Source organism: Tursiops truncatus, chromosome 2 (genome assembly GCF_011762595.2).
Source record: "Tursiops truncatus isolate mTurTru1 chromosome 2, mTurTru1.mat.Y, whole genome shotgun sequence".
NCBI lineage: Eukaryota > Metazoa > Chordata > Mammalia > Artiodactyla > Delphinidae > Tursiops > Tursiops truncatus.
The window spans coordinates 32,662,715-32,676,008 of NC_047035.1; the positions used below are offsets into that span (position 1 = coordinate 32,662,715).

A 13,294-nucleotide genomic window follows, 5' to 3' on the forward strand; every position below is an offset into this window, starting at 1 on the left:
AGGGGAGAACAGCTGGGAGACTCACACCGATAATGCGGAACCTCGGCCTTGTCACAAAGCCCTCCCTTTTCTTTGAGAGCCTCAGTTCACTTTCCCACTGGAATTTGCTGGCCCAGCTCAGAGCATGCTGCCATCTGCTGGGGACAAGGAGGAGGTGAACACCAAAGCCTCCCTTGACGTGAAGCCATCACAAGGAGCAACCTGGAAAAAGGGAAGCATAGGGACCCAGCTTCCGCTCAGCTGTGACTCTCTTACCCTTTAAGAAGGGCAGGGCCCTCACCCCTGGACAGCAATTTATGAGAAAAATAAGATGTCTACCCCTTTTTCTTTTTAAAAGTAAGTGATAGGCTATTATTCAGGCTTAAAAGGGAAGAAAATTCCTACACATGCTACAACATGGATGAATCTTGAGGACATTATGCTAAGTGAAATAAGCCATCACAAAAAAGGCAAATATTGTACGATTCAACTTACACGAGGTAACTAAAGTCGTCACATTCATAGAAACAGGAAGTAGAATGGTGGTTGCCAGAGGCTGCGGGGGAGGGGAAATGGAGAGTTGTTTAATGGGTGTAGAGGACTTCCCTGGCGGCCCAGTGATTACGACTCCAGGCTTCCACCGTGGGGGGGCACAGGTTCAATCGCTGGTCAGGGAACTAAGATCCCACATATTTCATGGCACAGCCAAAAAAAAAGGGGTGTAGAGTTTCAGTTTTGCAAGATGAAGAGTTCTGGAGATGCGTTGTACAACAATGTGACTATACTTAACACCATTGAACTAAACACTTAAAATGGTAACTTTTATATATATACATGTTTTTTTTTTTTTTTTTGCGGTACGCGGGCCTTTCACCGCTGCGGCCTCTCCCGTTGCAGAGCACAGGCCCCGGACGTGCAGGCTCAGCAACCATGGCTCACGGGCCCAGCCGCTCCGCGGCATGTGGGATCCTCCCAGACTGGGGCACGAACCTGCATCCCCTGCATCGGCAGGCGGACTCTCAACCACTGCACCACCAGGGAAGCCCTATATACATGTTTTTTAATTAATTTATTTATTTTTGGCTGCATGTGTCTTCGTTGCTGCGTGCGGGCTTCTCATCGCAGTGGCTTCTCTTGTTGTGGAGCACGGGCTGTAGGTGCGCAGGCTTCAGTAGTTGTGGCTCGCGGGCTCTAGAGCGCAGGCTCAGTAGTTGTGGCGCACGGGCTTAGTTGCTCCACGGCGTGCGGGATCTTCCCAGACCAGGGATCGAACCCATGTTCCCTGCACTGGGAGGTGGGTTCTTAACCACTGCGCCACTAAGGAAGTCCCCCAAATGGAAACTTTTATGTTATGTATATTTTATCGCAATAAAAAAAATAAACAGTAAGTGATAGGGATAATAAGCACATAGTAGGTGCTTGACTTCATGCAATAGAATCATAATAAATATCTGTTGAAGGAAGATGGGAAGAAGTGATGCTGACAGGTGATCTCAGACGCCAGGGTGAACATGAGAACGGACATCTTCCCTTTCCCAGGACAGCCTTCCAACTGACCTTCTCCTTGGGGTGATAAATCAGTTATCCTTCCTGTTCTCATCTCAACCCTAAACTTTCCTCCTCTCATCCCTTCTGACAACAGCATGGCTCCAAGTTCAACCTAAGCTGGAACGTCATCCCTGAGAACTGTATCTTCCTGGTCAGTGCTGTCGGTGGCGGCCATGTCTTTGCTGATTCCACGGCTGCAAGTTCTCAGATCATAGAACTTCAAAACTGCAAGGGCTTTGAGCAGCCTCGTGAGATTTAAGAGATTTATGTCCTATCTAATAAAAATATATAAGTACAAAAAACATTTAAAACAGTGGCTTATCAAAAGCTCCAGAACAGGAAGCAGTGAGACAAGGCTAACCAGCCCCACCCCCTGGGGAGCAGCAGGCAGCGTGTGGGACAAGTTCCTCCCCTCAGCGCCTTGTGATGGGGTCACTGCCCTGCAAGAGGAAAGGCTCTCCTGTGGTCAGTGTCACTCCAAGGCCCATCGGTCCTAGTTTTTGCCAGGATAACAGGGCAGGTTGAGTCTGTTCATAGCAGGACTCTCGGCCCAGAGGTAGGTGTCAGATCCTCCAGGGCAAGCAAGGCAGAGAACCTGAGCCCCAAACTCGCTGGCTGGCTCTGCAACTGCCCGGACAGCTCCTGGAGCCCCTGTGGCCGAGCACTGGCCTTTGAGCAGCCCTGACTCACAACAGCTTCGCTGCCTGATTGTCAAGGGTCGCACAGAGGGAAAGCCAAAGGACACACGGAATGCCGGACTGCATTGAAACATTGGTGGCCGCTGCAGATAGAATTCATCCCAAGGGGATGGAGTTTATGAAGGCCCTCCCGCCCCCAGGATTTCTGGGCTTGGAGTGCTTCCTGAACTTCCCCTGAACAACTTTAACCCAGCGGGATGGAGAGGGAAGCTCATTTTGGGGCCAGAGGAGTTGGTAGCAATGAGTGGAAGCCCAAGTCTAGGGAAGAGAAGGGGAGATGGGATGTGCAGAGTCAGGAGGACCAAACCTGGGGCGCTACACCGCACCCGTCCACGGCCACGTGGATGTTTGAACAACCAGTTTCTCCCAGTTGCTTTGGTTGTCTGGGACCACTCCAGACCTCTATTTCTAAGTGGCAAGAACAAAAGGATACCACTGTACCCTCTCCCAAAGGCTCCCTTCACCTCTGCTCCCAGGTGTGGGATAAGAGAAGTCAGCATCTTTCCCCCCCAAGAGTCAAAGCCATAGGGTTTCTGATCTTGGAGAGCCCTTGCTGCATCCTGGGGGTCTGAGTGGCTTCATCCTGGCTTAATGCAGAAGCACAAGGGTCCCCAGGGACTGCTGGCCTTTATCCGAGGGCTCCTTTGTTTGATGGGTTTAATAACTACCTTCCAATTAGACCAAATCTGACCCACCCTGGGCTCGAGCAAGTTTCAGTTTCACCTTCATCATTCATTGTAGGCTCCAAATCTCACGTGGATGGTACCCAAGCACCCACGGGCTGCCCAGGTCATGCTGGGCTGGGTGAGATAGGGTGGATGGGGGCAAGAATCACATCCCTCCAGAGACAAATACAGGCAGTGGATCCTTCCCAGGAACTGGGAGCTGGAGAGCAGATCAGAACGCAAGTGTTTTACACTTTACAGATCTCTTGCCTCACCCATTCACATTTCACTGGAGAAAAGCACTAAAGCTAAGATGACCATGGAAATACCATCCAAACTGGGACCCTTGTGATAGCAAAAGGGGGAGTCATTAATAATTATGCTGGGAAACAACATATAAGGGGCTACGATATAGATCATCCATTCCCCAGTGAAGGAACAGATCAAACAGGAGGAGAACCCAGTCATCACCATTTCTCTCCCTCCCTTACATGATTACAAAACAAAAGCATAAGCTTCTCCTCATCAGAGCAGGTAGAACTGTCAGTTTCCAATAGGGACACCCAAACTAGCAAGCCATCAAACTAGGCACCCTTTGCCTGCCTAAGGCTATTCCCATGGGCGCAGTCAGCTCTGTCCCTTTTGGTCTGTGCTCAAATCAGAAGAAAATCTGGCTGGTAGTCCTTGTTACAAGGGGACAGCCAGGACCTCAGGGCGGGAACACAGATTTTTCAGTTATTAAGAAGCCACTCCCTGGAGGTGCAGCAATGGGGAGTACTTCCTCATAGGGAGGGAAACGTGTGTGCAAATGAGCACAGGCAGCCAATTCCATAATTCCACATTCAGCCTGCAGGGGGCAACATCTCTCTAGCAATGACCACAGTGCAAGCGACGCGGCAGGAAACCCTTTTAATCGGCTGAGGAATAGGGTTTTGTTTCTGTAAAAAATCAGGTCCATATATTTCCAGTAAGTAATTTTCACCCCTACATATTTTCACATAGGGATGTTACTCTTTTTCTATTTACAGTGCTAGGTACAGAGTAAGTTTTTAACAAATAAATACTTATGGATTGATCCGTTGGTTGACGATAACACAGACTTGCCTGAGGCGTGGAGAGTACAGGGTGAGATAGGAGGGAAGAAATTAGAGATTGGTGAATGTGCGTTAGAAAGCACTTTCCTCTCTGGTTAATAGCTTGCCTAGGCCGGGAAGTGCATTTGAAAATTTCAGAAAGATCTCTCTCCAAGAACAAACCATTATTAATTTAATTCTTTAAAAACAGAAAATAAAATAGTAATCTTGGTTTCTAAAGCTTCCTCATTTTAAAGTCCATCCTACATACACGTTAGGTCAATGAGTTCAGGTTTATGCAGGTTTCTACACGTTTAAAGCTTTGACATTGAGACTCATGCCTTTCAGATGCATTGATTCTGAAGCACCTCCACCCCTATTCCCACCTAGGCTCGTAAGAGACTGGCTGAGGCCATCCAAGTCCACCCACCGCTGAGAAGGGACTGATGAGGTTCATTTCACCAGGCAGTCCTGCCCGCAGAGCAGGGCAGCCTGCCTGGCCTTGGCTGGCCCAGCCGTAGACACGCCCATGTTTTGAGTCAGTAACATTCCTTTTCCCACAGAACAGGCTGCAGGCCCCTGCCCTGCAGCCATCTGTCCACCTCTCAGACTGGGCTCCATTGTCCAAGCAGCAGAGATCAGCACCTTTAATACTACCCATGCCCCTGAGCACCCTGACCCAAGGGGGACCCCTTTTCTGGAGAGACCAACAGACTCAGGCAGTTTCGGAGGGAAGGCCTGGAGGGAGAGGAGCCAGACAGTCTGTCCATGGGAGAGGGACACACAGTCCTTAGCACCCTGGAGGGCAATGTCTCCCACAAAAGCTGCGAACAGATGTTTCAGCTTCGCCTCTGATGACCCTGGGCCAACCAATGGCCCCCCATCTTCCAGGGCTCGTGGTCACATTGTTTCACTGGGTAAAGCCTCTACGGGAGAGGAGGCAGCAAGGTGACCGAAGGAAGGGCAGCTGGGAGGGAGACCTCTGGGGTCCCGCAGCCCAGCAGGGCCATGGCAGCCAGAGGGAGCAGCCTCCCTGCTGGGCCAGGAGTGGATAATGCAGGAGCCCGCCGCCTTCTTCCACTCGCTGACTTGCTGCCTGTCCTCTGGGAGAGACCTCAGTTTCGCTGCTGGCCACAGCTCCCTCCCGCCCAGGGCCCTCGGTACATGCACAGGAGGAATGTCGGGGCCACATCTTCCCCGGAGGGCGCGGAGGCTGCAGGTGGGCGAGTCACCCTGAGTAGGGCAGGGAGTGGGTGGCCCCACAGCCAGGGCCCGGCCCCGGGAACGGTGTGTCTGGCGAGGGTGGCAGGCCACCGGCCCAGAAGCAGCTGTGCCAGCTCCCTTTCTTCCCTGCCCCGCGGTGTGGTCAAAGAGGGGCCTTGACCGAGGGACGCCTGTGGCTCTCAGAAGCAAAGAGGGTTGGGAAGCCCTGGGAAGCAAGGGTCAAGGTGGGCAGGGCGGCAGAGTCACAGAGAAGTACAGCGGGCACGGCAGAAGGTGGTGGGCCCTGCCCTGCCCATCCCGCTCCCCGGCCAGAAAAGTCTCTCCGTGCCGCCAGGCCGCATCCTTGCTTCACCATGACAACCAGGCGGCACCCAGCTTGGCCTGAGCTGACCCAAGGGTAGGGTCTGGGGTGAGGGTAAGGGAGGTGGCGCCCCTGTCCTTTGCGGGTGAGGCCGGCCCCCACGTGGAGCGCTGGCAGAGAGGAGCCGCGGAGAGTCAGGCCTCCCCCTCCCCCTCCCTCCTGCCCCCAGTGAGGAAGGACCTGGGCGGCGGGGAGGGGCGCCCATCACTTTCCCACCGGGGGAAGCGCAGAGGGGGCTCCAGGCTGGGTCGCCATGATGTGGTAGATGGACTCGCGGAAGCGCTGGTCCCGGCTGAGCCGCTTGGCCACCTCCTTCAGCTCCTGCATGTTGTTGGCTTCCAGCTGGGAGGTCATGAAGGACTGGGACGGCTTCACTGGGGATACGGTGGCCCCACGGGCCGGCCGTGAACAGCCCTCCCTCCACTGGGGCACAGCCCTGTCCCCAACCCCAGCCCCCCTCCCTCGCACCCCATCCTCCAGCCCCTCCCGGCCCATGGGCTCCCATGACCCCGGGAGAAGCCCAAGGTTGGGGGCGCCGGGCTCGGGCCACACTCGGGGCTGGGCCAGCCCCTCCCCCTCCCCGCCCTGCCCTCTTCCTGCCTAGTCACCGACAGCCCCGACCGTCCCACCCGCCAGGGCCCTGGGGGGGGGGGGGGCAGCCACACCCACCGTCATTCCAGGAGGTGCTGGACCGGCGCCGGTGGAAGCGGCAGCTCTTGATGCGGCGAGTGGCCGCCTTGTGGATGTACACGGAGTTCTTCATGATGACCGGCATCTTGGCCTCCAGCTCCGCATTCCGGATGCACTCTTCAAAGAACCCTGCGGCCGCAGTTCCACTGCACCCTCCCCTCCTGCCCGCCCCTCCCCTCCCCAGGATCCTGGTGGGGTGGAGAGGGAAATACGCTGACCCCCATCCCTTTGAAGACCTAAGTCACCTGCCAAAGGGGGCAGAACTTCAGGCTTTCCCCCCACCCCGGATCCAAGAGCCAAAGGCAGCCACGCCCAGGAGATGCCCATCAACACCTATGGGTCACCTAGTGCACACCAGGCCCCCGAGTGGCGCTCCGGCCCCAGGCCGGGCTCCGCAGGGCCTGGACGGCTGGGCAGAGCTCGAGGGCTGGGCCGGCGGCGGGGGCAGGGCTTACTCTTCAGGTGGCTCACGTCAGCCCGCATCCTCTCCTCCTTCTGCTTGTTCCGCACCTTGGAGTTGAGCCCTTGTTCCAGGCTCCGCAAGGCCCCCTCTGCCTCCCGCAGACGCCTCTCCAGTTCCACGCGGACCTTCACCTCAGCCTGAGGGGAGAGGCGAGGAGAGGGAAATGGGTCCTGGCGGGGCAGCTACCATCCCTTGGAGGCCTTCCCTGATCACCCGTGGCTCAGCGGGCTTTCTCGCCTCCGGACTGGGATGCAAGTTACCACATCCTGCTTCTTGTCTTACGCCCTCCACCCGATGGCCGGGACTCAGCCCCTGCACGGGACAGGTGTCTCCAATGATGCCCCGCCGCAGGTCAGGCTCAGGGCTTCCCCTCGTGGTGGCTGCACTGCCTGCACCTGGCTGGTCAGATTAGCAGGGCTCATTCAGGAAGTTGTCCGGTGAGGGGAGGGATGTGAGGGAAGTGTCTCCAGGTGAGGGAAGTAAGCCTCCATGTGAGGGGAGGGCCCCGAGCACCACGTGCTCCCAGTGGCCCAGCACCTTGAGCTCCCGCTCGGCCTGCTGCTTCTCCGCCGTCAGCTCCTGCAGCGAGTTCTGCAGCGCCTGGGATTGGCTGGAATAGAACTCCCGCTCCTCCTCCAGGGCCCGCGAGCGTTCCTCGTTCTCCTTCATCCTGCCCCGGGGAGAGGTGTTCACTCAGGGCCCACTCACCAACGGGGCTTCCCTTCCAGTAGGGACCTGGCTGGAGAAACCTGAGACCCTGCTTCGTGAGCCCCAGAACTGGCTGGGTCCTGTCTCCCAGGTGGTGATGGGGGTAATGTGGTCAGTGAGGGGAGTCCTGGGTCCACGTCTTGCTAGTTCTGTGAGCTCGGGGAGGTCCTCCAACCCCTCCAAGGCTCAGTTTCCTCATCTGTAAAATGGGGCTGAGAGGACCTGCCCAGCCTGTCACAAAGCTCTGTTAGACAGGCCTAATGACTGTCTGTATGGGTCACACCATTGCAAGAGACAATTATCAAGTCTGTTTAGGATAGTGAAGGATTGCTTCCCATTTGTCTGGTGGGGAACCTGAGTCCTAGCCAAAAGGAAGTGAGTGACCCATTTGATCGAGGACAACTAGAACCCAAGAGCCCAGGTGTCCAGTTCACGGAGAGTCTCCTCTGTGGACTCAGGGGGTTAGGGCTCCCTCACCGCTTCTCCGCCAGGAGCTTCTCCTCCAAGAGCTGCTGCATCTTCTCCTCTATCTGCCTCAGGTTGCTATGGAGACCCCCACTGGGAGGGGGCTCCTCGCTCTGATTGGCCAGTGTCTGCAGCTGGTTCTCATTCTCCTCCAGCATTTCCAGGGTTTTCTTCTTCTCTATGGAGAGTTCCTGGCATGGAGGGAGGCGAAGAGAAAGAGCCTAAGTCAGGTTCTCCGCCATGGCTGCCCTCACCTCGATTTCAATTCCGGGAAGTGAGGCTCTCCTCACTCAGTCCTCTGAGGGACACCTGAAATGTCTTCATTCTTCCCTGAGGTAAAAGGCCAGCGAGGATCTCCTTCCTCCCACTGAGGCAAGGCTACTCCTCCACCGAGGAAGTCAGGGAGGAGCCCAGCTCGTGGCAGTGGACGTGGACGGGGCACCTACTACAACGGGGACCAAAGGCTCAAGGGCATCGTGAGCTTCTGGGGTCCTTGTTCCTCCAGGAACAAGTGAGGGAGTGTGCTGGGCTTGTGTGAAGAACACCCAACAGGAACCAGTCCACGAGCAGACTTAGACATTCTCCCCACTTATCAGACTGGGATCTTGCACTACTAAGAGATTCTGGAGTTGAAACTACCCATGAGAACGACTTCCTGTGGTAAGACAGGGAAAGATAAACAAATAAAGGCACCACAAAGCCGCAGTCAGTCAAGGGGGAATAGAAACCTTGCGATCCGCAAGGCAGTTCATGAATCTGGTAACCATCACGGATCTCCCACGACATGCCAGGCTCACTCGAGGTGCTGGGCTTGGAGAGAACTTAAGATGCAACCTAGTGAAGCTCACTGTTGGGAAAACACAACCTCATGTGTCAAGTGCATTAACAGATGTACAAAGTGCTGGGGGGACCCAGAGCTCAGAGCAAATCCCTCCTTCGAAGAGTCGGGGAACCTTGACTACAGTGATATTTGAGCTGAGCTTTAGGATGAAAGTGTTCTCTAGGCAGAGAAGAGGTGAGAGCACGTTCTGGAGAAGGAGCAGTGTGGGCAAAGGTGTGGAGGGTGGAGGTCACGGCTTCCTCGGGGCACTTGTGTTCAGTGGTTTAAACCAGATGTGGGGATGTCATTGTGCCGCGTGTGGAGGGGCAGCAGAGGGAGAGGGGACAGGAGGGTAGCAGAGGCTGGGGCCAGAGTGTGCGCCTGGACGCCCTGCTAAAGAGTTGGCACCTTGTCCTTGACACATGCCCCCTCCTCCTCCTCCCTCGCTGTTTCCGTATCAAGTGGAGGTGATCTGGCAGTGGATTTTCCCTCACGCTCAATTTCACTGGGGAACAGCTCAGTGAATGAGCCGCAAGAAGGAAGTGGTGGGTGGCCGTGCAGCCCACCCTAATCGATCCTCCATCGAGTATAAAAATATAAGCACTGGGGCTTCCCTGGTGGCGCAGTGGTTGAGAGTCCGCCTGCCGATGCAGGGGACACGGGTTCGTGCCCCGGTCCGGGAAGATCCCACATGCCATGGAGCGGCTGGGCCCGTGAGCCATGGCCGCTGAGCCTGCGCGTCCGGAGCCTGTGCTCCGCGACGGGAGAGGCCACAACAGTGAGAGGCCCGCGTACCACACAAAATAAATAAATAAATAAATAAAATATATATAAGCACTAAAGAAGGTGGATTTCCTAAGGCCAGAGTCATGGCCAGGGCAAACTTGAATTTGCCCTCAAGTGTCAGCTGGAGTTCCCAATGGTCCACAGAGAAGAAACCCTTTAGATCAGCTCCCCTTCGTGCCCCGTTTCCCTTGCAGATAACTCTCTGGGGCAACACTGCTGGAAAAAACTGTATCACGTGGCCCAACCGACCATGGCTCCCTCCAGGCAGCCAGCCCGCCAGTGGCCCCTCACCTCCAGCATCTGCTGCAAGGACTCTGTGAGGCGCCTCAGCTCCTTTTTCTCTTGCTCCACACCCTTGAGGCATCTTGCAGTCAGTTCTAGCTCCCTGCAGGGACAGAGGGCTGGGTATGGCAGTGCCCACCCCTCCCAGGCCCCTTCGTGGCTTCTGCTTCACAGAAGTCTATGCGGCTTCCCTATACAGCTCAGAGGGCTCTTTGGAAGGCCAGCCCCTCACGTGGCTGGGTGCTGCCAGCAGCTGTAGGAGCCCAGGGCTGAACGGAGGAGATCCCGGCCAAGTGGGGCTGAAGTCACTTGCTCCAGGTGTACATGAATCTGTCAGAATAAATCCAGGGCCACCCCAAGGGCAGAGAGGAGTACTGGAGAAACAATGGCCTCACCCTGTCTTCCCTGGACAGCCCTTGCTACAGTCTGCTCACTCTGACATGGGACATGGCTGAGGCCCTTCTCTGGGGTGACAAACTCCTTGCTGCTGTCTTAACAAGCCTGGGTCCCCTTGGGCCTTTACACCCGGTTTCCCTTCCTCCTGCTTGAGATGCCTTTTCCTTCTCCCACCCATTTTCCAACTCCTACCACCCTTCAAGGCCCAGCACAATCTAACTTCTGTTGAAACCCACATATATCTTAATTCGTATAAAACAGCGGGTCTGTGCTGTGCCCTTGAGCACCTGTTTGTACATCATTGTAAACATTGTTGATGTTTCCTGGGTGTGAGTCTGGTTTTCCCAACCAGATCCTCAAGGGAGAGAGGGCTTATCTTCCATTCCAGGGTCTGGCACGATTCTGGAAGTGAGCAGGTGCTTGGCCATTAGCTGATGAGAGTCTCTGAGCTTCTCCCTCCCTGAAACACATGTCTAATGACTTTCTTTTATAACGCTGTTTCAAGAACACTCTTTCTGGGCTATCACTGATAATCAGTAGTGACGATGGTGCTGGGGATGATAACGATGGTGATGGTGACAACAACCAGCACCATGAACAGTAACCAGAGCAGTTGTCTCCAAATTCATGGATAGGCGACATAGAATGACCTGGAGGGACTTCCCTCGTGGTGCAGTGGTTAGGAATGCGCCCGTCAATGCAGGGGACACGGGTTTGATCCCCGGTCCGGGAAGACCCCACATGCCTTGGAGCACCTAAGCCCGTGCTCCTCAACAAGAGAAGCCACCGCAATGAGAAGCCCGTGCACCGCAATGGAGAGTTGCCTCCGCTCGCCACAACTAGAGAAAGCCCGCGAGCAGCAATGAATAACCAACGCAGAAAAAAAAAAAAAAAAAGGAAAAGAAAAAGTAACGACCTGGAGAACTTTTTAAAGTACAGTAAGTCCCCTACATACGAACCTTCAAGTTGCAAACTTTCAAAGATGTGAACATGCATTCGCATGTCCAATCACGTAAGTTAGTTTACGTGTCTGGCGTACGTTGTCACGTGCGTGCATCCTCTACAAATGGTGGTGCTTTTGTGTGCTTTACTGTACAGTACTGTATAGAGTACAGAGTACAGTATCTTTATCTCAAGCCCAGGAAAGAGCTACTACCCACACGTCACTGGATCGTTTTTTCAAGAGGGTGGATAGAATTGAATCCAGCAAGGAACCAGAACTTGTGCCATCAGCGTCAGGCGTGAGTGAAATGGCAGCTCGCCCTCCACCTCCTGTTGCTGACAGTCCTTCAGCTCTACCATCTCCCACCTCCCCTCCTTCCTCCAGTCAGTAACTCTTCTTGCCTGTTTACTCGATGCCAGCCCCTGTATGCCAGTTGTACTGTACTTTTCAAGGTACTATGCTGTAAGATCGAAAAAGTTTTCTTTATTTTCTGTGTTTGTTTTTTATGTATTATTTGTGTGAAAAGTATTATAAACCTATTACAGTACAGTACTATACAGCCGATTGGGTCAGTTGGGTACCTAGGCTAAATCTGTTGGACTTACAAATTGGACTTAGGAACAAGCTCTTGGAACGGAACTCGTTCATGTGTAGGGGACTTACTGTATAGATGTCTGGGTCCTAACTTCAGCAGATTCTAATCCTCTTAGATGATTATAATATGCAACTGGGTTTGCAAACCATACACAGACTAAAGATCCCAAGGGACAGACATCATTAGCCAGAATGTGAAGAGACTGTGCAGGAAAGACAGGGAATGTTGAGGATTTTGGCCAAGGGCACCTCCAGACCAGCCTGACCTGTCTGCCCCGGGTAAGGGAGGTTTGCCCGAGGCAGGAGGGGGTCATTGCTCATGGGGATTTCTGATTGCACCTGCCCATGCGTCATGCTCCAGGGTGCAGAAGTGGCTCATCGGTGTGGGGTCTGCAGCTTTTTCTGGGCACACTCCAAGGCCCGGAGCATTGGGAGGACAGATCTAAACCAAGTCATCAAGCAGTAAGGATCTCCTGGGGGGAGGCCTCTCCAGCCTAACGGGAAACATGGGTCCTACATGTCCTAGCCTGGGTGCACCTTGCCCCCGCCCCATTCCCCCAGGCACCACCACCACCTCTTATTTTTTTTATTATTATTTTTTTTTGCGGTACGTGGGCCTCTCACTGCTGTGGCCTCTCCCGTTGCGGAGCACAGGCTCCGGACGCGCAGGCTCAGCGGCCATGGCTCACGGGCCCAGCCGCTCCGCGGCATGTGGGATCTTCCCGGACCGGGGCACGAACCCGCGTCCCCTGCATCAGCAGGCGGACTCTCAACCACTGCGCCACCAGGGAAGCCCCACCACCACCTCTTGATCTGCTCCTGTTCCATCTTCAGCTCCTGTACCACCTCCTCAAACTGCTGCTTCTCGGCCTCCAGCACCTGGTTCAGGCGCTCAAGCTCCTGAAGAGAATCAGAGAGGAAGAAAAGCGTCACAGGCAGCAAAGGGCTCCTGAGGCCAGGAAGCCCCGCTCTAACCCAGGGGACCCTCTGCGGTTCAGCACAGTCTGCACCAGACCTGGAATTAAGCCCTGAGGAGCCCTGGTCCCATTCAGTGACACACAGTCTCAATGACACCGAGATCTGTGATGAACTGGGCTCACTTAAAACACACTTAGAATATATATGCATACGTGTGTGTGTGTGTGTGTATAGAAATGAATCACTTTGCTGTACACCTGAAACTAACACAACATTGTAAATCAACCATACTACAATAAAAATTTCAAAAATAAATAAAAAATGAAACAAAACAAGAACACACTTAGCATGCTAAGCTAGGGTTTAGAAAGGATCCCAACATTATCTCCTGCGACAGGATGTGATGATAATTCTAGATGTCTGCTCCACTGGGCAACTCCAGTCACTCGCACCCTAAGGCGTGTTGGCTGGCCCCCAAGCCCTGGAGGGAAACGTGTGTGCGTGTGTGTGTGTGTGTGTGTGTGTGTGTGTGTAGATTTCCATTAAAGATCCCTGGCGTGGCACCTGTTAGAAGCCGCAAAGGAAAGCTATTCCCAATCCCAAAGTCAGAGAGTAAAGCCCTTTTCCTCAAGGCATCTGGGAAACAATGAGCACAGGTGGCTGCAGCCTCCCCTGGACTCA

General features: G+C 54.4%; 1 protein-coding gene across 1 annotated transcript in view; it reads right to left on the minus strand.

Annotated features, from left to right (window-relative positions):
• Positions 1-4,133: 4,133 nt before the first annotated feature.
• Positions 4,134-13,294, minus strand: part of PLEKHD1 (pleckstrin homology and coiled-coil domain containing D1) — a 29,633-nt gene continuing 20,472 nt past the window's right edge. The window contains exons 7-13 of the mRNA XM_033851005.2: positions 12,501-12,595; positions 9,772-9,865; positions 7,887-8,065; positions 7,239-7,371; positions 6,694-6,838; positions 6,218-6,367; positions 4,134-5,922 (exon numbers count right to left, since the gene is read on the minus strand). Coding sequence (XP_033706896.1) covers positions 5,753-5,922; positions 6,218-6,367; positions 6,694-6,838; positions 7,239-7,371; positions 7,887-8,065; positions 9,772-9,865; positions 12,501-12,595 — 966 coding nt within the window. The 3' untranslated portion in view covers positions 4,134-5,752. The remainder of the gene's footprint in view (positions 5,923-6,217; positions 6,368-6,693; positions 6,839-7,238; positions 7,372-7,886; positions 8,066-9,771; positions 9,866-12,500; positions 12,596-13,294) is intronic.